The sequence below is a fragment of the Mastigoproctus giganteus genome, chromosome 13 (assembly GCF_048544385.1).
Source record: "Mastigoproctus giganteus isolate SK-2022 chromosome 13, ASM4854438v1, whole genome shotgun sequence".
Taxonomy (NCBI): Eukaryota; Metazoa; Arthropoda; class Arachnida; order Uropygi; family Thelyphonidae; genus Mastigoproctus; species Mastigoproctus giganteus.
Window position 1 is genome coordinate 43,804,712 of NC_143587.1, and position 23,512 is coordinate 43,828,223.

The 23,512-nt window shown below is 36.4% G+C and overlaps 1 protein-coding gene across 1 annotated transcript in view; it reads left to right on the forward strand.

Annotated features, from left to right (window-relative positions):
- Positions 1–23,512, forward strand: part of LOC150075996 (uncharacterized) — a 79,168-nt gene that overhangs the window by 17,844 nt on the left and 37,812 nt on the right. Inside the window, exons 4-6 of the mRNA XM_090387228.1 lie at positions 660–759; positions 12,663–12,770; positions 19,352–19,458. Coding sequence (XP_090243354.1) covers positions 660–759; positions 12,663–12,770; positions 19,352–19,458 — 315 coding nt within the window. The remainder of the gene's footprint in view (positions 1–659; positions 760–12,662; positions 12,771–19,351; positions 19,459–23,512) is intronic.

Sequence of the window (23,512 nt, forward strand, 5' to 3'; positions counted from 1 at the left end):
GGGTGAATGGGTGGGTTAAATGGGAAGTTTTTTTGGCTGATGCTGTATAAACTGGCTCTCTTGCATCATATACCTCTGCTAATGCGAATGACACATTTATTGGAAATATTTGTCAATTTCTCTAGCAGAACAATTTTTAATTGCAAAAATGTTATTTGCATTCACGAATGAGCCCTCACATGTCTTTCTAGTTCACCCACAAGTGACTCTCTTGTGCTTTAAATAGATCAATCTGTCATTGTCACATTATTCTATCCAAACCAAGTCGAGCTAGGAAAAAACTCAAAAATATTTTTCTACTATTTTTAATTCTGCTTAACCCATTTAAAAATCCCAGAAATATATTCTAGAATGTATAAGTAAAAATGAAATCCAGAATTAGTATATCCACTTCCTGAGTTCTTGGTGGGAGGTCTCTGATTTATGATTGTTTAAAATTTCAGTTGAAGAACTTTTTTTTTTTTGAAATGTATATGATATGCAGATTCAAACCCTGCAATATTTCCCCCTTATGCTGCTTAGTCTTGTGTAATGTCTCATTGTATTTGATTTGTATTTAATTACATTTAATGTCTCATTATATTATTGCTTTGGTATTTTTATGTAGCTTTAGATAAATAGACTAAAAATATGTCTGATATGATTTTATTTTATTCTAGGAATAAAATAGCAACTGGTTCATTTGATAAAACTTGCAAGCTTTGGAATTTAGAAACTGGGGAATGCCACTATACACTTCGAAGCCACACAGAAGAAGTGGTATTTTTTTTTTTTGCATGAATAATACATAAATTTATTAATGATAAGAAATAATATTAATAACATGACTTACATATGAATGCATAATAAATGCATTAAGTGCCTTTTAAGTAAAATCTTTGTATTTTGTTTCTGATGCCAAATAATGGGAGTATTCAAATTAGATTTTCTTTCTTTGTAATCAAGAAATGTTTCTAGAATTATCACAGTTTTACAAAAAATGTTATTGAAAAATTAGCATTACATAATGCAAGAAAGCAAGCTTATATAGCATCAGCCAAAAAAAACACACACCCTTCTCATTTTACCCATCCACTAGCTCCAAATGTTTGTCTAGTTCTGCCTCGAATCTATTTAAGCTATCAACCTCTACAATGACAGATGGAAGTTTGTTCCAGCAATCAACCACCCGTTGGCTAAAGGCAAACTTCCGCACTGGGTGTGGAAAAGTCTTAGATCACCCAGCTGTTGTTGATAGATCGGTCTTTATTAACGAAAGATTCTTCATGCTGAGAAGAGGCTGTGCAAGTGAGGCTGAGCCATATGAAATTAGTAAAGTTGTAATTACAGATGATTGTTTATTAGAAGAACTTTTGATTATAAAGGCAAGTAAGGTTCCTGGAGTTGATGACATACACTGTGTAGTTTGAGGGAGATGTAAGAGAGTGTATTGAGCCATTGAAGTTAATTATGAGAGCATTTTTGGACTCGGGGGGGGGGGGAGATTCATTTGGATTGGAGAAGCGCCAACGTATTGTCAATATACACAAAACCCGTTCTAAGAGTGAAGTTGGTAACTACAGACCCGTTAGTCTGATCAGTGGTAGGAAAAATCTTAGAGGCAATGATTAAAGAGTGTAATCCAAGGCTTTGTTAAGGATAACTCATGCATAACTAACTTAGTAGGCTATTTTGACACAGTTACTGATGAGTTGGATTTAGGGAATAATTTCGACATAGTTTATTTGGATTTTAGCAAAGCATTTGACTCAGTCCCCTCATGAGAGGTAAGATTCTAAGATGGATTTCTGGGTGGCTGAAGGGCAGAAGGCAGAGGGTTGTAATTAATGGATATTCTTCAGATTGGTGTAACCTCAGGAGTGGAGTCCCTCAAGAATCGGTTCTTGGACCACTGTTGTTTCTCATTTTCATATATGACATCAACAAAGGGATACAAGGTGTGGTCAAAATTTGCAGATGACATAAAGATTGGCAGAGTTTTTAATGATTATCAGTGCCAAGCAGCATTCCTTCAGAATGACCTGAAGAGACTTCAGAGATGGTCAGAGAAATGGCAGCTATGTTTTCATGCTGCTAAATGCGAGGTCTTACACTTATGCACTTGGTGAAGTTGAATTAAAAACTGGAGAAGGAAAGGGATCTGGGAGTTATAATACTGGAAGATATAAGTTTTCTGAATGGTGTAAACAGACAGCCAGGAAAACTCATGGTGTCCTATTGATGATTTATCGATTGTTATCCTGTAGAAATAAGGAGGTCATAATCCCACTGTATAAGGAAATTATAAGACCTCATTTGGAATACAGTGTTTAAATATGGAGACCTCATCTGAAAAAAGATATTGAACCTGATCTAGATCTAGCCAAGGAGGATGCCTTTGTGTGTGTGTGCCAGGTGCAGAGAGTGTCTAGAAATTAGGCGTCAACTCGGTATTCTAATGGGCGTCTATGAGAGTGTGAGGTGTAGGGTAGATGCCGTCAAAGAAATTAATATGAAGGACCTGTCAAGCTCTCATCTGCCCAACTCAATGCCACAGCTCACTCCTGGGTATCAGACAACACAGCGGCAATCTCCAAGGCAGAATGCACTGCTCCCACAGCAGTTAGTTAGTGTTGGTGACTCTATTGTCAGGGAGACAGGGAATATCTTGTGTAAAAAGGATAGATGGAACAGGACAAGGGTATGTCTGCCAGGGGCAAAAGTTGATGACATTGTGAAGCATATATCATCTTTTAAGGGCACAAAGGGTGATATTATTGTACATGTTGGCACCAATGATAATAAGAGTAGGAGATCTGCAGATTTACTTAACAAGTACAGGTCAATGTTGCAAAAAAAAAAAAAGTCGTGAGATAGGGTTAAATTTGAAAGTGCCTGCAATTCTGCCCAGACACAATAGGAGGGAGAACATGATGAGAGCCTTGTCAATCAATTCAGACCTGGAGGGAATTTGCAAGGCTCAAGGGGTAGAATTTTTTTAGCCTGGTCTGTGCTTGTTAACAGGAGAGACTGCTTCTACAGGGATGGGATACACTTAAATAGAAAGAGTGGAAACATATTTGCTGATGCTATCGAGGCAGTGTTAGGTGGGTTGGAAAATGGCTAGCTTGGGGGGGATTTACAGACTAAAAGTTTAAAAGTGCCCACAGGCAGAGGTGAAGGTGCTTCTTGCACTACTTCTATTAGAATACGCAGCAGCCTGGAGCAAGGAGTGCTGGGGATTTCAGGGACTGATGGCGGTCATCATGAAACAGGTGGGTATATGGGATGTGTTAGGGTAACTAAGAATAAGAATAGGTGCATGTATACTTGCATCTATACCAATGCTAGAAGTATAGTAAATAAATTTGATGATTTTGAAGTGTTGGTCAAGACATTAAAGGTGGATATTGTTGGGATAGCAGTTTGTTTGTTATTTGGTTTTTAGGAGCATTAGCAACTAAGGCCATATTGCTCCGGGATATGCAGTGGTCATTCCCTGACCTTTCCGCATCCTCCATATTTGGTGGTGACAGGATCGAACCCCGGTCTAATTAAGAAGCATGTGTTATGCACTGCTGCTCCTTCCCACCTGGCTATGGAGGCGCCTTGGGATAGCAGAGATGCGGTGTCACACAGATAACAGGAATGCAGAATTGGAATTTGGGGAGTACAATGTGTATAGAAATGATAGATAGGATAGGAAGGGAGGAGGTGTTATGCTGTTAATTAAGAAAAATATAAAATCAAAAGAAGCGCATCCAGTTGATATAGATGAACAGTGCACTATTGAGTCAGTGCTTATGGTGTGACATAAGCACTGTGAAAGCAAAAATAAGAGTAGGAGTGTGTTATAGGGCTAATGACTCGAATGGGTACAATGAACAATAAAGTTAAACTTGAGAAAGGCACCTGGGGTGGATGGAATCTATCCAGTTATATTAAAGGAGATGGCAAAGGAAGTAAACAACCCTTAGCCATAATTATGACATCCTTGGATCCAAGGGAGGTCCCCACAGACTGGAGATGTGCAAATGTATCCCCAATTCACTAAGGGGGATTGAAGGGTGACACGAGTAATTACAGACCAGTTAGTTTAACTTCTGTTCCGGGTAAAATAATGGAGTCACTGGTTAAAGATGCATTGCAGGATCATCTAGACAAGACTGCAGCAATAATTCAGACACAGCATGGGTTTGTTAAGGGAAAGTCTTGTCTGGCAACTTTGATAGGCTATTATGATGTGGTTACAAAGGAACTGGATGAAAAAAATTATTTTGATATCATATACTTGGATTTCAGGAAAGTTTTTGATAGAATTGAAAGAATTCAGGAAAGTTTCGGGATTAGTGTCGAAGTTTGCAGATGATACAAAGGTTGGCAGGTTTGTTAATGACAGTAATGGCAGTGTGCTACTGCAACAGGATCTAGAAAATTTGGGTAGATGGGCTGAGAAGTGGCAGCTGAAATTTAACATTGACAAATACAAAGTACTGCATATGGGTAGAAGTAATCCCAGAGAAACCAGAGAAACATACCAAATGTGTGGTACTGCATTCAAGGTGGTAGAAAATGAAAAAGACCTGGGAGTAATTGTGCAGTCAGAAATGAAGTTTTCTGAGCAATGCAGACAGGCTGCCAGGACAGGTCATGGGGTTGTGTCAATGATATACAGGAATTTTGCTAGCAGGGAAAAGGAGGTGATTGTCCCTCTGTATAAGGCAATGGGCAGGCCACACCTTGAGTACTGCGTACAGATCTGGAGGCTCCATTTTAGGAAGGATGTAGATTTGCTTGAGCATGTACAGAGAAGGGCAACAAGATTGCATCAGCTGGAGACTAGGCACCTGTGAGGTGATCTGATTGAGGTGTATAAGGCCTTGAATGGGTTGAGCATGCTGAATTCTGATGGGATTCTTCCACTTGTTCAGATTACGAACCTAAGGGGGCATAAATTCAAATTGGGGAAAGACAGATGTAGAATAGATGGGTGGAAATTTGCCTTTAGCCAGCAGGTGGTTAATTGCTGGAACAAACTTCTATCTGTCATTGTGGAAGTTGATAGGTTAAATAAATTTAAGGAGGAACTGGACAAATATTTAGAGGGAATTGTTATGTAAATTTTTTTTTTTTTTGGCTGATGCTGCATAAGCTCATACACTTGCTTTCTTGCATCACATGCCACTACTTCTACTACCTCTTGAAAGGGCTCAAAAACGTGCGACTGGAATTGTAAGATTGGCAGGACAACTGTATGAGGAAAGACTCCAGTTATGTGGACTACAGAGCTTGTCAACCAGACATCTCAGAGGGGATCTAATTGAGGTTTATAAGACTGAGGAGTTAGTAAAATGAATGAACTCAGAATTTTCACTGTTATAGAGAATTCCAGAATTAGAGGTCATAAATTCAAATTACAGGGGTTGAGGTTAAGATTAGATTGTAGGAAGTTTTTTTTTAGTCAGAAAGCCAATGATTGCTCAAACAAATTGCTGTCACAGGTAGTTGAGCCTGACAGTTTGAATAAATTCAGATGTCAACTGGATAGTTGCCTGTGTGAGAAGGGAAGCATATAATTTGAATATTTGTATTTTCTTACCTACTTTTTTTTTTTTCCAGTGCAGCAAAAGCCTGTGGCTTCCTTGCACTAGTGGTCAGTCACACTGTGACCATCATTCACACAACTAAAGAAACAATATGACAAATAATAGCAATATTAAAGAGCAAGGTTTATTAATTTCTTTAATTAACATGTAATGATTTATATTAACTGTTATATATTTCCTTTCTAATACATCAGTTCTGAAATTATTGCAACAAGGTGATTAACATAAAATTGGGCATACTTATTAAGTGACAAAGCATCCACTTTAATTTTTTGCAGCATGGTCTGTGCTTGTTAACATCAGAGACTATTTTTACAGGGATGGGATAGACTTGAATAGAAGGGGTGCAAGAATATTTGCTGATGCTATTGAGGCATTGATAGGTGGGTCGGGAAACTGCTAGCTTTGGGGGCGTATGCACAGACTAATAGATTAACTAGAGATGCAGGCAGAGGTGAAAGTGAGTCATTATGGAACAGATAAATACATGAGCTGTGTTAGGGTAACTAAGAGTAAGAATATTATTATTAATTGCTCTTATATTATTTCTCCCTGAATGGGGGTTCCACCTTGTGACGGGTATTGCTACCAAGTACACAGGGTGGTTGTTGTTATGTCTGGTGTTACTGTTGGTCGAGGAACTCTCTGACTATCCTACAGGTGTTCAGGATTGTGACTTTCTGGAGTTCCTTGTAGGTGTTTGCTGGGAACCTATTGCTGCTGGGCTGTTATGTAGGTTCTTTGGCACCATACCTGTGGTTGACATGATGATTGGGATGGTCGTTACTTGTTGCATATGCCACATCTCTTTGATCTCCTGTCTTAGGTTCATGATTTTTTTCATGAACTTCCTGATTTTTTCCCCCATGGGTTTTCTGCAGGTTTATTATTATTATTAGCTATATGGTGCAAGGAAGCCAGAGGCTTATGCTGCACCAGCCAAAAAAAAATTCCTGAGTTACCCTGAGAGAGAGAGAGAGAGAGAGAGAGAGAGAGAGTCAGAAGTAGAAGGAAATCACCAAGAAAGAGAAGAATGATGATATCCAGCTTGTGACCCTGGGTGTGCCAAGCCTGTACTCACCAGATGTGAGCCTGTGGGATATTAGCATTAGTAGAGGCATATGATGCAAGAAAACAAGCTTATGCAGCATCAGCCAAAAAAAAAAAAAAGAAAAAAACGCTTCCATTTCACCCCTCCGTTCATTCCAAGTACCTGTCCAGCTCAGCCTTAAATTTATTTAGGCTATAAACTTCCACAACAAAGAATGGAAGTCTGTTTCATCAACCATATGCATGTATACTTGTGCAAGTATTGTGCATGCATACTTGCATGTACACTTATGCTAGGAGCATTGTAAAAAAATTTGATGAATTTGAAGTACTGATGAAGTCATCAAATGCAGACATTGTAGGAATAATGAACACATGGTGTCACTTAAATATAAGTGATACTAAATTTGAATATGGGGAATACAATGTATACAAGAATAACAGACAAGACAGGAAAGGTGGAGGGGCTATGCTCTTAGTTAAGAACCATATTAAATCTAAGGCAGTGCCTTAGATTTAATTAAATCCATATTAAATTAAACCATATTAAATCCAGTTGACATGGGTGATGAGTGCAATGTTGAGCCAGTTTGGTGTTATATAAATTGTGGGAAAACAAATTGAGAGTAGGAGTTTGTTATAGGCGTAATGACTGTGATGAGTATATCAAACAGCTATACAGAGAAATAGAGTGGATCAGCAAGTCACAATGTCTCATAATGGGGGATTTTAACTTTCCAGATGTTGATTGGAATTTGTGGGCTGGTCACTCACACACACACTAGCAAGACTTTTGTGGATTTCTTGGATGACAGTTTTCTACAGCAGCATGTAGAGAGGCAACAAGAGGAAGTAATGCTCTTGATCTGGTTATCAGCAGTTATTCTTCATGCATTAGGAATCTGCAGGTAAAAGACTCACTTGGTGGCAGCAATCACAGTGTACCAAGGTGGAATTTAATTAAAGACATAATTACTGTAAGGTTAAAGAGAAAGGCTTTTGCTTTCATAAGGGTGAACACAGTGGTCTCAGATAGTTTGTAAATTTTGTGTAGTGGGATGAATTGACGATGTTAAATTCTAAATGGGAACTATTCGGGGAAGTAATCAAAGAAGTTACTATACCAGTGAAGAAATACTGTTCAAGGCTTAGACCTAAATGGATGTCAAATGAACTATTGAGATGCATGGCAGAGAAGAAAAGTGCATGGGATGCATGAAAATTATGTGGTGATATAGAAGCCTATGGTAGATATAAATTAGCCTGTAATCAAATTACAAAGGAGGTTAGGCAAGGTAAGGCAGATTATGAGAAGTCTCTGGTAAAGAATACAAAGAAAAACAAGCAAAGACTACTATGCTCATATTAATAGTAGAATGAAGGGGTTGAATCACATTGGAGCCATTTGATGTCTGTAAGTTAACTGTTGATGACCCTGCTTAGGTTGCAGAAAAATTGAATATGTATTTTGGATCTACATTCACACATGACTAATTCTTTAGGGAAGGGGATACCAGAAATTTATGAAACTCTAACGTGCCGCTAAATGACTTTATGATAACTGAAAGGAAAGTGGAGGGGAAATTGTTGAAGATGGACATAAAAAAGGCATCTGAGGTGGATGGAATCTATCCAATTATATTAAGAGATGCAGCAAAGGAGGTAAGCAAACCCTTAACCATAATTATGAGAACATTTTTGGATTCAGGGAAAGTCCCTATGGACTCGAGTTATGCAAATATATCCCAAATTCATAAAGGAAGGTCAAAGGGTGATGTGAGTTATTACAGACCTCTTAGTTTAATGCTTGCTCTAGGGAAAATAATGTAAGATCATCTGGAAAGGCATATCTGCAATCAGAGCTTGGATTTGTTAAGGTGCATTCTTGTCTAACCAATCTGATAGGTTATTGTGATGCAATGACCAAGGAACTGGAAACAAAAAATAATTTTGACATCATATACTTGGAATTCAGGAAGGCTTTTGATACTGTTGCACATAAAAGACTGCTGTACAAACTGGAGCAGTGTGGCATTAAGAGCATGTTACTGCTATGGATATAGGGATAGTTAAGTGGAAGAAGACAGAGAGTGGTTATCAGTGGCCACTGCTTTTTGTGGGGTAATGTTATTAGTGGAGATCACCAGTGTTCAGTGCTGGGCCCATTGTTGTTTCCATTATTTATCAATGATATTGATGAAGGTATATCAAGTGTAATGTCTAAGTTTAACCTACAGTCATCAGGATGTGCTACCACAACAAGATCTTGAAAAATTGAGTCGATGTGCTGAGAAATGGCAGTTTAAGTTTAACATTGACAAATATGAGGTACTGCATACGAGTAGAGTAACTTATCAACTTTGTGGTACTACACTCCAGTGTAGTGGAGAACGAAAAAAACCTGGGGTAATTGTGCAGTCAGAAATTAAATTCTCTGAGCAGTGCAGACATACCCAGTATAGCTCATAAGGGTTTTGTCAATGGTATACAAAAACTTTGCTAGCAGGGATAAGGAGATGATTGTCCATTTGTATAAGGCCATGGTTAGGCCACATCTTGAGCAATGTGTACAGGTCTGGGGCCCCCACTTTAGGAAGGATGTATATCTGCTGGAATGGGTGCAGAGAAGAGCAGCCAGACTGATGAAGGGAATAAAAGGATAAAAGGCTTCAGTTTTGTAAGTGCATCATCTTGAGACTAGGCACCTTCATGGAGACCTGATTGAGGTGTTTAAAGCCTTGAGCGGATTGAGTAAGCTGAATGTTATTGGCATTCTTCCACTTGCTGAGACTTCACACACAAGGGGTCATAAATTCAAGTTGAGGAAGGATTGTTGCAGGACAGATGTGTGGAAGTTTGTTTTCAGCCAGTGGGTGGTTGATTTTTGGAACAGGCTTCCATCTGTTGTTGTGGAAGTGGATATGTTGAATAAATTCAAGGAAGAATTACGCAAATTCCTGGAGGATACAGATGGGTGAACTTTGTAGGTTTTTTTTTTTTTTTTTTTACTGATGCTATTTAAGCTTGCTATCTTGCATAATTTGCTATTACTACTATTACTATTTAAAAAAAAAAATATATATATATATAAGCTAATGAACAGTTATACTAAAATGTTCTAATTTTGAGTCTGTTGCTTCCAAAATTATATAGGCCTTATAGAAGCAGTGATAGAACCTAGAGGTGCTATCTTTGTCTTGCAAAACTTTCCTTTCTTCACTGAAAGAGTCAGAAAAGTGGCTTACCTCTTTCATCATTCAAAGAATATTTTGTGGCTATCAATTTTTTATGTACATATCATTAATCATACCTATAAACTTTTATTTGCACAAATAAACAGTGTTTTCTTATGAGAGACAGAGCGATTCCTTTGCATCAGAAGATAATGTGCACAAAATATAAATACAGAATTGCACCTATTTTAAGATCAGATGAAATCTACTTTTAATGCGAGATATCCAAAGCACTAAACAGATGTCATCTCACCAAAGTTATGACAGCATCAAGCTATTTAAACGGATCTGACCATTATAGCATTCTATATTCTCCAAAATCTATCTGTATCATAATGTAGCCATCAATTTCAGCTAAAAGGTAAATAGCAATGTGACCCATATATATGAAACCATGTGTTCAGCTATGTTGTGTGAGGTGTTTCTTTTAATTACAGCCACCCAGCTTGTTGTCCTAGTGCGGTGTAGTTTAGAAACAGTTTTGAGTGATTTTATACAGAATTTTATGCATGAAACAAGGTAGTAATTATATATGGTAGATTTAGATATAATCACTAACTCTGAATAAATAAGTGACAACATATGCTGCTTGACAAAATTAATAGAACAAAATGTTTTTCATGAATATTTTATTGTGAACAGTGCCGCTGAAGGCAAATATTTGATATAAAGGCATCGTTGCATGCAAATTCTGAATATCCAATAGAAATTGAACTGCTACCTTTCAGAGCGACACATTATGCAAATTATTCATGCCTATGAAAACACAGGTTGTGACCACATCAGTTTATTCCCATTTTTGGCTTGCTCAGTGGGAGAGCCACATCTCCAGTACTCAGGATGGCAAGTCATCATCATTTAGATGATTCTTTGAGATGGCTGGCCGTTCAATGATTTCAAGCCTGGCAGTTGCAGGCGAAGGTGTCATGTTGGCTCAATGTTTTACACAGTGTCCTCTTGGCACTATGGAAGCAGGTTCAGGAGATAGGAACCATTACAAGAAGAGGTGGCAAGGTTGCCTGAGGGTTACATCAACCAGAACAGATGGCTATCTGGCTCTAACAGCAAGATGGAACCCTATGATATCTTGTCATCAACTGTCTTTTGAGGTTGTTGCAGCCACAGGTGAAAACATTTCAAACCAAACTGTGTTAAGAAGCTCAGTTCAAGTGGACTCTTCAAGGAAGCCAGTGGTTTGTATCCCATTAACCCCAAGCCACTGCAGAGCTCATCGAAACTGTTGCCATGAACATGTGACTTGGAGCCCTGACAAATGGAGTACAGTTCTGTTCTTTGATGAGTCCCATTTTAGCCTACAAACAGATTTTGGATGTTATTTCATGTGGAGAAAACAAGGAATGCGTTGCCATCCCTCCAACAACAGAGAAAGTGGCACTTAAGGTGGAGGCAGTATTCTCACATGAGGTGGAGGTGGAATAATGATGAACTTCAGCACCCCTCTTCATGTTTTTGATAGGTGTACCATAACTGCACAGATGTACTGAGAACAGATTCTTGAACCGTATGTGCGACTTTTTAGGGGTGCAGTTGGCCCAAATTTTCTTTTCATACATGGCAATGCGCATAGAGGTTCAAGTGGTGGAAGAATATTTTGAAAGAACTTGAAACTAATTATTTCAATATCAGAAAATATTTCAGTATTAGAAAATATTTCAATATTAGACTAAAATAAAAAAATTTTTATACCAAAAAATAGGCTATACTGTTTCTTTATTACTGAGGTAGATAACTTTTTGAATAACCCTTTTATATTCACAGTGCATTATGTGGGCATGCGTGCCACAAAGCAAAAACTAAATCATAGTAGAGATTTAGAAAACAGGAGTTAGACATTATGTATTTGTGGATTTTTGCTATTTACATAAAGGAAAAAAGTATTATTTTTATTATAACTGATCTACGTTAAAGATTATACTCTATAACGGATAAGGCATAATTAAAATATTTACAAATTCGTCACTTAGTATATCAAAATTAACTTATAATATTATTATTGCATGTCAGTCACATGATTTTTCTTTATGGTGACCACAAACACAAAACTGATGTGTGTGTATACTGAAGGTTGAGAAGATAGAAGATACTTGTTGAATTTGGATTTCTGTAGATTGTAATTTTTGAGAAATACACACGAAGGAAGGTTATTCCAAAGAACATAAGTAGAAGGGATAAATGAGGAAGAGGTGAAGTTAGTTCATTCAAACTGGATAAATTTTGGCTAGTTAATTTGCTGTTTTCAAACTAGTTTGGAAGAAGGAGGTGGCATTATATATGCTAATTCAGAACAGTGCCCATGGAAATATCTATAGAAAAGGCATATGGCAGAAACTGAACATTCTGTGGAGTGAGTTTGAAAGTGAGGAATTATCAGTTAATTTGACTGCTCTGTTTTGGATGGAGTCAAGGAGTTTAAAATAAGCTTTGGAAGCCCCATCTGATGTGGGACAACATTCAGTGGATTTTCAATTTGTATAGCATCAACAGTTGTTTAGAAGAAAAGTAAAGCTGGGAGTGAAAGAGAAAACCTAGTTTTTTTATGCATTTTCTTAATAAAGGAAAAGCCTTTATTAAGAAAAGTGGTGGCATTGCACTGTGATGAGAATCATTTACCATCTAATAAATTAAGATGAAAGAATTACCGTGACATCTGTATTAATGCATTTTCATAAAACTGCTTGGGAATTGTATAGCGTAAGGCAGTTATTAAATATTGTATTTAATTTATGTTTAGTAAATTTTATTTTTCATTCATATTGTAACTTCTATTGTATAGGTGTGCTTAGCCTTTTCAGGAGATAGCAGATATCTTGTTTCTGGAGGAATGGATTGTCATTCATGTTTATGGGATGTTGAAAGGGGAACTGAAATTACTAAATTTGTAGTAGGTGAAATTTTTATATTCATAGCAGTAGTCATAAACTATACTTTAATTTTGATAAACTAAGAATTGTCTTATCCTTATATATGTTTGACAACTAGCAGATTCTCAATTGCTCAAAAGGTCTTATTTTACTATTTTTGTAAAATACAAGACATTGCTGTTGACTGCCTTTATCAAAACTTGCTGGTTTTTTACCAGTTACCATGCAGTGTAATAAAGTTCAACTTCAGATATTTATTATTAAAAAGCAGTTTTGGTAAATCATCAGAAATGCATTAAATTAGACCACCCATATATGACAAGAGATGAGTAAGTCTCAAAATAGGCTGAACACATTGGAACTGTAGTAGAATAACCTTTCATTGATGTTATTTGTTTAAAAAAATAGTGTATTTTAGGTGTACATAGTGTATTAAATAGTGTAAATAGTATATTGAAAAAATAGTGTATTTTCCTATCCCTATGTATAACTGCCTGGAACACAGTCTAATGGAGGAAATGCAACCAAATTTGGCAGATATGTTCTTTGATTACACGAAAAACAAAATTATTTCCAGATTTTAAGCCAAGGGAAAATGTTGCTATGAATGATTTGCATACCTCACTCTACTCATGCATAAATATGAAATGGAGGTTGAAAGATTCTGTAGATGAGGTTACCATAGTGTTCAGGAGCACAGTAACTCTCTGCCACAGAGCCACTCAGAGTACAGGAAGTTTCCTTATATTCATCTAAAATTAAGGTATAGTGTGGTTTCATGGCTATCTGGATTATTGGCATTCTTTTTTGAAGAAAACTGTCCTTCTGGACTTTAATATGTTCATTTACAATGCAGTGGTTCCAAGTCATGTTAGTGACTGTTGTCATTCCATAACTGAAACAGTGAGGATGCCTAGAAATAAAAGCAGCCAACTGGGTGGTGGGGGGATGATGACATAGTTACTTCTGTCACCCAATTTTGTGACATATATACTGCAAGTTTACTTTGTTGAAATTTAGGGGGGTAGTGCACGTAAAGATGTTTTACCTCAACAAACGACACCTAATATTTTGCCTATTCATTCCCTCAAATAGTTTGTCTAGTTCTTCCTTGAATTTATTTAAGTTATCAACTTGCCCAATAATAGATGGCAGTTTGTCCCAGCAATCAACCATCTGCTGGCTAAAGGCAAAATTCCGTACATTTATTCTGCAACCGTTCTTTCTCAGTTTGAATTTGTGCCGCCCCCCTCGTGTGATCTGAGCAAGAGGAAGAATTCCATCAGCACTGAGCTTGCTCAATCTATTCAAAGCCTTAAGCACTTCAATCAGATCATCTTGCAGGTGCCTAGTCTCCAGATGCTGCAGTTTGTAGAACTGAAGCATTTCTCGGTACGAGCATCCCTTTGTTCCCTCACCAACCTCATTGCCCTTCTCTGTACTCATTCCAGCAGCTCCACCTCCTTCCTAAAATGAGGCCTCTAGACCTATAGCAGTACTCAGGATGTGGTCTGACGATTGCCTTATATAATAGGATAATTACCTTCTTATCCCTGCTAGTAAAATTCCTGTACATCATTGATAAAACCCCATGAGCTGTCCTGGCAGCCTGTCTAATAATAGTTTATATAATAGTTTAATGATAGTTTAATAATAATTTAATGTATAGTACATACTAACTAAAATATAACACTTTGTAATGTGATTATAATTTAAAATAGCCACTAATTTTAGATTGTTTTGAATTATCACTACAAAGTCTATTTGTAGGTTTTTCAATATTGTATAACAGTTTATATTCAGAATCACTTACACCACTTTCTTCTATTGCTTTCCTTGAGTTAACTATAGCTCCACAAGTTTGCCAGTTTTGTAACTGGAATTTATTTGAGTTCATCTTCATTTTTTCCTCTTTGGTGAAACTGTCAGGAACAGCAGACCGGGCAATTTCTTCATCTATTAAAGCTGTAGTACCTTGTAGATCACCATCTGTGACCATCTAGTCATTAAACTCTTGTTCATCCATGTCTCCAGACCTTGCAGCATGATCAGTATCTTGAATTAGTTAAACATCATGAATAATTAATCCAGATTTTTTGAAACAATTGCTAATGCAGGTTTTGGAAACTTCATTCCAGGCATTCATTGTCGTATGAAGTGCATCTAGAACAGTTATCTGCTTTGTGATTTCAGATAATGTTCTGAAACCATCATCTATAGAATGGATGATTCATCACTCATATCTGATCTATAAATGGTCTTAAAGGTTTTTATTATTTCCTGATCAAGAGGCTGACCAGATACGCACCCTCTCATCCCCTCAAAATAACTGGAAATGGGACTCATCGGACCAGGAGACCCATCTCCAATCATCCTAGGTCCAGTGCCAATGTTATTTTGCCAAGTTGAGGCATAGAGTCCTGTGTCATGGTGTTAGCAATGGGACTCTGGTGAGTCAGTGCTCCCATAACCTATTGTAGCTAATGATCACCTGATGATCTTGGTGGAGATGTTTCTGGCACCTCCCTTGTTGAAGTCGGCGGTGATTCATGCCACTGTTGCTCTCTGGTTGGCTGAAACGATGTGAGACAGATGTCGATGGCCACATTCATCCACCACCTTTCTCTGCCCACAGCGCTGTCCATGGTGAGATGTTATTCTGGAAATGGCGTATTCCTGATATACCTTTGATACTGTTGAATGGGGATAGTGCAATTTCTGTACTCCCTCCACGACAGAGTGAATCATGCGTTGGGTACCCACTATTAGCTCTTTTTCAAAGTCAGTTAACTCACAACGTTTATCCATACTGACATCGAATTACTGTCTACATGAATGTAGCGATGCAGTGTACCTATATACCTGCCAAGCAGTGGATTTGTCCACTGGCGAGAGGGGGTGACAGTGCTGTGTTGCCCAGGAACCAGGTATCCCATGAATTCTGTCCTTTCAGTGTAATTCAATTTTGAAAGTCAACTGGATGATCTGTCAGCTGCCCAAAACTAGGACAGTTTTTTGTTTTTCTTACCCAATTGCAAATCCTATTTATGAAGATAATCTTCAAATAAAGAAGTTGGATCCAAACATTGGCATAACTGGCATATTCAATAGGTAGCTGTTTTAGTCCTTTAAAGCATCTATATGATTTACTCTTTCCTATAACTAACAGCTTCATCTTAATTGTTCCCATCACACTGCATGTTAAAAGAACTATAATCCTGTCATTGATCTTTCCTGCAAGGAAGTTTTAAAAATTATGTAATGGTTAGGGTTAGCCTTGTAGTACAGCAGTTTTATCTGTACCAGAAACATCTTCAGGATTATAAGTACTTTAACATGTTTGCCAGGAAGTTTTCAACTAGTTGTCAGCTGCAGAACCATCAGAATCTTGTTTTTCTCCATGAAGTTTCTTATGAACAATACCATGCCTCTCCTTCCAGCTTGTTAGCCATCGATCCATCCATTGCCTTAATTTTGTGTAGTTTTCCAGCAAATACATTAGCTTTTTTAAGAAGAAAGCTGCGATTGATTGATGCTTTAAACGAGCTGGCTTGTTTGAACAAAATGAACAGAGCTTCATCTGCTGTTTGGTATTTCCCTTCATGCTTCCTTTTCTGGTTTTGCTAATCACATTAGTGTTTAATGTGTTATGTGATTTTAATAATTTGATAAGGATGACTGAGGCACTCCTAATTTTACTGCTGCTTCCCTTCGAGTCACATTTCTTAAGTTTAATTTGTTGTATGTTTCTATAAGTTGTATCATATTTTTTTGTACTCAAATCCACTCTTTCTGTTCACTGACATTTTTTTTTGGGTTGTAAATTTTAAAACAATAAAAAAAATAAGCATCAGTCAATAACAAAGAACATGCACACACAAAATTGCAACTAACATGACATGAGCAAATGAGATATTGAATGGTAAAAAAGTTTAAGGAGTTATTAGATATAGGAACAAAAAGAAGATTCTGAAAATTTCTTTATGGTTACAGTATTGAAAATTTTCATGGAAGGGGAAACATGTTTCACCATAATAATGTAAAAACCCACAGAATTCCAGGTAGGCGCCTCCATAGCCAGGTGGGAAGGGGCAACAGTGTGTAGCACACGCTTCTTGATTAGACTGGGGTTCGAGCCCGTCACCACCAAATACGGAGGATGCGGAAAGGTCAGGGAATGACCACCGCATATTCCCGGAGCAATATGACCTTAGTTGCTAATGCTCCTAAAAACCAAAAACAACAGAATTCCAGGTATTGGTATCACCCAAATGCAATAAGATCAAGTTTACTACTCATTTATAACAGATTGTACTAAAAAAAGAGCCCAAGAAACTAGAAACTATAAATTGGTTTATTGTTTTATGGTTGTTTAAATTTATGATCTACAAAAATGTGTTTTAGAAAAAAAGAATTCATAAAGGCATTCAAAATTGATTCTTATAATCAAAAATATGATTCTATAAAATGGCTAATTGTGATAACCAGTGATCATATTAACTGTCACCTACTATATTTTGGTATAAAAAATCTGGTATACAAGATGCGATAAATGCCTAAACTGCAGTGTTAATTTTTTATTTTTTTTTAAATAAAGCCAAAATTATTGGTAAAAAAAAAAAAAAACTCCTTCTCCTATTAAGTGTACTTTTTTTTCACTATTCTGTTACTAACTTAAAAAATGCTTTTTGGATCTTTTGTATCTTATTTTTTTACCTTTCTATTATATTTATATTTTTGTCAAATAAAGTGGCCCATGCACAAACAACTTTCTCTACCAAAATCAAAAGTAAAAGTCAACTTTGATAGTATCATTTAGGATCTTTACTGCAAGTGAAGACTTGGGACAAAAAATACTCAGAGAGCATTTTGGTCTCAGTGTTGTTCACAGTTGCTGAAAATAAATGGAGTTTATTGTAACTGACCCATCTCATGTAATGTCTTTGGAAGGCACTGAAGAGCCTTTTAGAGGTTTTTTAAATAAAATACAATTGTGACCTTTTCCAACTTCATCTGTTAATGGTCAACTAAACAGATAATTCTGATAAAATGATTAGAAATAATTGAATGGTTATTTAAATTTATGACCTACAAAAATGTGCTTTAGAAAAATATCACAAATGTGTTCAAAATTGATTCTTATAACTGAATGTATAATTCTAACAAATGATGAAAGTGTAGTGCATTTTAATGATTTGATTGGTTTTTTGAAATTTAATCTATAAAGTGTCCAGTTCTAATAAAAGTGATCATATTAACTGGTACCTACTGTATATTTTGATATAAAAAATTTGGTGTACAAGATATGATAAATGCCTAAACTATGGTATAGATTTTTTTGAAAAATAAAGCAAACATTATTGATAAAAAAATTCTTATTTTCATTTGACTGTGCTCCTATTAAGTGTAATTTTTTAAATTATTCTATTACTTCCTTAAAATTAAAAAAAATGTTTTTTTGCATCTTTTGTATGTTATTTTATACCTCTTCTATTACATTTCTGTTTTTGTCAAATAAAGTGGCCCACACACACAGACAACTTTCTCTGTCAAAATCAAAAGTAAAAATTATCTTTGATTGAATCATTTAGAATCTTTACTGCTTTAAGTGGTTAAGTAAGCCTCCATAGTTTTGTGAGCACTTTCCCGCTAGTGAGCTATTTACATGCAGGAAGTATGGCTGAGCCTCTTACAAAATGTTAAAAGTGAAGGCTTGGGACAAAAAATTATACCCAGAGAGCATTTTGGCCATGGTGTTGTTCACAGTTGCTGAACATAAATGGAGTTTATTGATACTGATCCATCCTTTGTAATGTCCTTGGAAGGCACTGAAGAGTATATCTGCATCAGAAGGTTTTTTAATGAAATTTCTTGACCATTTCAACTCTGTTTGTTAATGGTTATCTAAATAGATAAATCCGAAAAAACAATTGGAAATAATTAAAGGAGAAACATAATAATTAGGAATACAATCATGGGGTATGTTCTGTTTCCCCAAAGATTAATGCCGAGAACACAGATTAAGCTTGATCTTATGTCCAACTTAGAGCAAAAATACTATTATCCATGGTTCAGCCTGTTTCCAATATCTTTTTAAATCCTATAACATCACCCAATGAGTGAATTCTTTAACATGTCGAACTGAAATTTTAAACCATCAAGAATGCTCATATAGAATTTTTATTCTGCAGTGAGATACTAATTTGGATTTTTCTTCAGTTTTTTTTTTTATTTTTTATTATTATTATTATTTTTTATTATTTTGAAAATTTCTATCAGTCTCTAGCTTTGAACAACCAATAAACTGTTATCAAGATAAGGAAAATTTCTAGTAAAGAGATTAATATCTCCCTCTTAAAAATAGTAGTGAAATAATACTAATAAATAAATGATATTTATATTAAATTATAAAATATGACTTAAAATAAATTAAGATGTGATTTAAAATTAAATTAAAATAAAGTAACAACAAATTTATAACAAATTGAAATTAGTTTGGTTTTTCTGTTGAATATATATAAAAACATGGGGTTAAAAAATGTTATGTGATATTTTAGTGTAGCTAAAAACTGCTGTTGCCTTATACTGAAATTTTTTTAAGGGTCATACGGGAACATTGATATCGGCTTCCTTTGACACGCAAGGTGCAAGAGTTCTTACTGGGTCTTTTGATAAAACTGCCAGCATATGGGATGTGCGCTGTAGAAGGTAATGTAAGGTAAACTTTTTATGATGGAGAAGTTTTGTTTTTTTTTGTTCACTTACTTCCAAACTGAACAATAAAGAAAATTACTTGATTGCACATCTGTCCATTAAAGTTATATTCTTAGAATAATTTATTTTAAAGAATCCCAAGGTTAATCCACAAAAAAAAAGGCATAATTGAATATTATTCTTAAAACAAGACATTATCTATCTAGAAAACAAAGACATGGTATAAAAAAAATTATCTGTGACACATGTATACACATGCACACACAATAGCTACATTCCTAAACTACTTTGAGTATGTGTTGTTGTTTGACAATAAAGAATGAAAATTTACTCCTGCAGGGTAGAATGGATGAATATCAGTTATGCTTTGACCAACAGTGAGAATGAGAATGAATATATATATATATATATATATATTCATATATATATATATATATATATATATATATATAGAGAAAGAGAGAGAGAGAGAGAGTGTGAAATCCATTGATCAAGCGAGGTGTCTGAATTATTAAAAAGCAAATAAACACATTATGTTTGTAGTGATAAAAATTCTGTGGAATGTTTCTTCATGGAGTTTTGAAATATGTAAAAGTGAAAACTTTATACATAAATGCTTTTAAATATTAATTTGTTCTCATTTTAAATTGTTTACCCAAAATTATATTGAAATTATTGTCAAAAATCAAATCAGAATTAAAAAAAAAACATAAAAATTGTAAATATCATTAAAAATTTGTAAAAAAAATCATTAAAAATTTGTAAAAAAAATCATTAAAAAACAAACTTGTTACTTCTTCTTTTGATGAAATAATACCTTCTACATCTGTTTACATATTACTTGATTCAGTTTAATCACCTGGATCTGAAATCTAGAGAATTTTGGCTTTTGTAAGTCCAAGTTGGACAACAATGGCTGACAGGCAAGATGTCTCTCTCCCCCCCCCCCCCGATTTTAACCTTAAACTGTATTTATAAACACAAATAAAGGAAAGAGATAGCAGCACTTACTGGAAGATTAATGTATTTCAAGATAGTGTGTATAAGCACATTATTTGAACTGTGTTTGAAACAACTTTGAAAATGTGTATATATATATATTCACATACTGGCCAAAAAAATATGAAAATGCAAATAGATACAAAGAAAACTGTGACATTAGGTGAGGACGTATTGCCTCATTGAGTATAAATACTGTAAAGTCTGATCGCTGGCAGTAATCTGAAGCCAGAATGGGAAAAATGCATTATTTATCAGACTTTGAAAAAGATCTTATTGGGGATGCATGTTAGCAGAGCCACAGTTCAACTATTTCAACCTGTACCATAACAAGGAATTGAAGAAATTGGGTATTGACAGTTGCCTGCTTATTCAGAAGCCTCTCGTTTCAGAGAAAAATGGAAAAATCTGCTTGCAGTTGTGCCAAGAACATAGTGATTTGACAGTGGAACAATAGAAGAAAGTCATGTGGTCAGACAAATCACAATACACTTTGTTTTGCACTGATGGTAGGCAGAGAGCGTGGCAAAAAATCTCACAAAGCAATGTACCGTGCTTGTCTTGTTATGACAACCCAAGCATCTGGAGTTGCTATCATGGTATGAGAATGTTTTCTTTTTGCATGGACTGGGTCCATCGATACCAGTGGAAGGTCAAATGTCATCCAGGGAGTACATGAATTTTGTATCAGATCTACTGCATCTGAATGCTACACTTTTATCCCAAAGGTGATGGCCACTTTATGGATGACAACACAACAGCACATCATGCCAGAATCGTGCAGGAATAGTTCGGAGAATATGACACGGATTTCCATCTTCTTCCCTGGCCCCACATTCACCTGATCTAGATCTTATTGAGAATGTGTGGGATACACTGGAGAGAGCTATTCAGCAATGAAGTCCTCTTCCTTAAATTTGCTGCAACTACGTGATATTTTGCCAGAAGAATGGTTACAATTAGACTAAAATGCACTAAAACACCTTATAGAATCCATGCCATGCTGCACGCTTGCTGTTATTCAAACCCAGTCTAGTGCGATTTGATATTGAATAAAGGGTCATAATTTTCCAGTGTGTGTGTGTGTGTGTGTGTGTGTGTGTGTGTGTGTGTGTGTGTGTGTGTGTGTGTGTGTGTGTGTGTGTGTACATGAACCAGTCAGAATCAGAACAATGGTGTAAGTTGCATGATTTTTTATTACCTCATCACAGAAAAATCAAGAAACATTAGCATTAGCATTAGTAGAGGCATTTGATGCAAGAAAGCAAGCTTATGCAGCATCAGCCAAAAAAAAAAAAAAAAAAAACCCACTTCCACTTCACCCCTCTGTTCATTCAAAATACCTGTCCAGCTGAGCCTTAAACTTATTTAGGCTATCAACCTCCACTACAAGGGATGGAAGTCTGTTCCACCAACCAACCACCCGCTGGCTAAAGGCAAATTTCCGCACTTCTATCCTACATCTGTCATTCCTCAATTTGAATTTATGCCCTCTCAGGTGATTATTCTGAGCTAGAGGAAGAACCCCATCAGCATTGAGCATGCTCAAACCATTCAAGGCTTTATACACCTCTATCAGATCACCTCGCTGGTGCCTAGTCTCCAGACACTGTAATTTGCAAAACTTAAGCCTTTCTTCGTAAGAGCACCCTTTTGTTCCATTCACTAATCTTGTTGCCCTTCTCTGTACTAGTTCCAGCAGCTCTACATCCTTCTTGAAATAAGGCCTCCAGACCTGTATACAGTACTCTAGGTGTGGCCTGACCATTGCCTTATACAAGGGAATAATCACCCCCTTATCCGTGCCGGAAAAATTCCTGTATATCATTGACAATACTCCATGAGCTACTCTTGCAGCCCGTCTGCACTGCTCAGAGAACTTCATATCTGCCTGCACAACCACCCCCAAGTCCCTTTCATTCTCTACCACTGTCAGTGTAGTACCACAGAGTTGATATGTTGCTCTGGGGTTGCTGTTTCCCATGTGTAGTACTTTACATTTGTCAATGTTAAACTTCATTTGCCACCTCTCAGCCCATCTGCTCAACCTTTCCAGATCCTGTTGCAGCAGCATAGCATCAGTAGCGTCCTTAACAACCCTTCCAACCTTTGTTTCATCTGAAAACTTGGACATTAAGCTTGATATACCATCATCAATATTATTTATAAATACAGAAAACAACAATGGACCCAACACTGAACCCTGAGGAACTGCACTAATAACATTAGTCCACGATGAGCAGTGTCCATTAATTACCACTCTCTGTCTTCTGCCACTCAACCATCCCTTTATCCATAGCAACAATTTGCCACCAATGCCACACTGCTCCAATTTGTGTAGCAGTCTTCCATAATATCAAAGTTATTCCCTGCATCCAATTCTTTTGTGACTACATCATAGTATCCAATCAAATTGGTCAGGCAAGACCTTCCCTTAACAAAACTATGCTGTGTCTGAGCTATAACTGAATTCTTGTCAAGATGATCCTGCAGTGCTTCTTTAACCAGTGCTTCCATTAATTTTCCTGGAACAGAAGTTAAACTCACAGGTCTATGATTACTTTTGTCAGCCTTTGATCCTCTGTGAATTGTGGTTACATTTGCACATCTCCAGTCTGTGGGTACTTCCCCTGAGTCCAAGGAAGCTCTCATAATTATGGCTAACGGACTGCTTACTTCCTTTGCTGCCTCCTTTAATATAACTGGATAGATCCCATCCACCCCAGGTGCTTTTCTTGTATTTATCTTCAACAATTTCTCCTCCACTTTACTCTCAGTTATTACAAGATTCTCTAGCTTACTGCCAGAGTTGAATACACCTCTGGCATTCCCCTCGCTGAATAACTCCTCACGTGTGAATGTCGATGCAAAATATTCATTCAGTTTGTTAGCTACCTGAGCAGGATCATCAACAGTTGACCCATCGATATCAAGTGGACCAATCTGATTCATCCCCTTCCTTCTAGAGTTTACATAAGTAAAGAACTCTTTGCTGTTTTTCTTTGCATCCCTTGCCAAGGATTTCTCGTAATCTGCCTTCGCCTGCCTA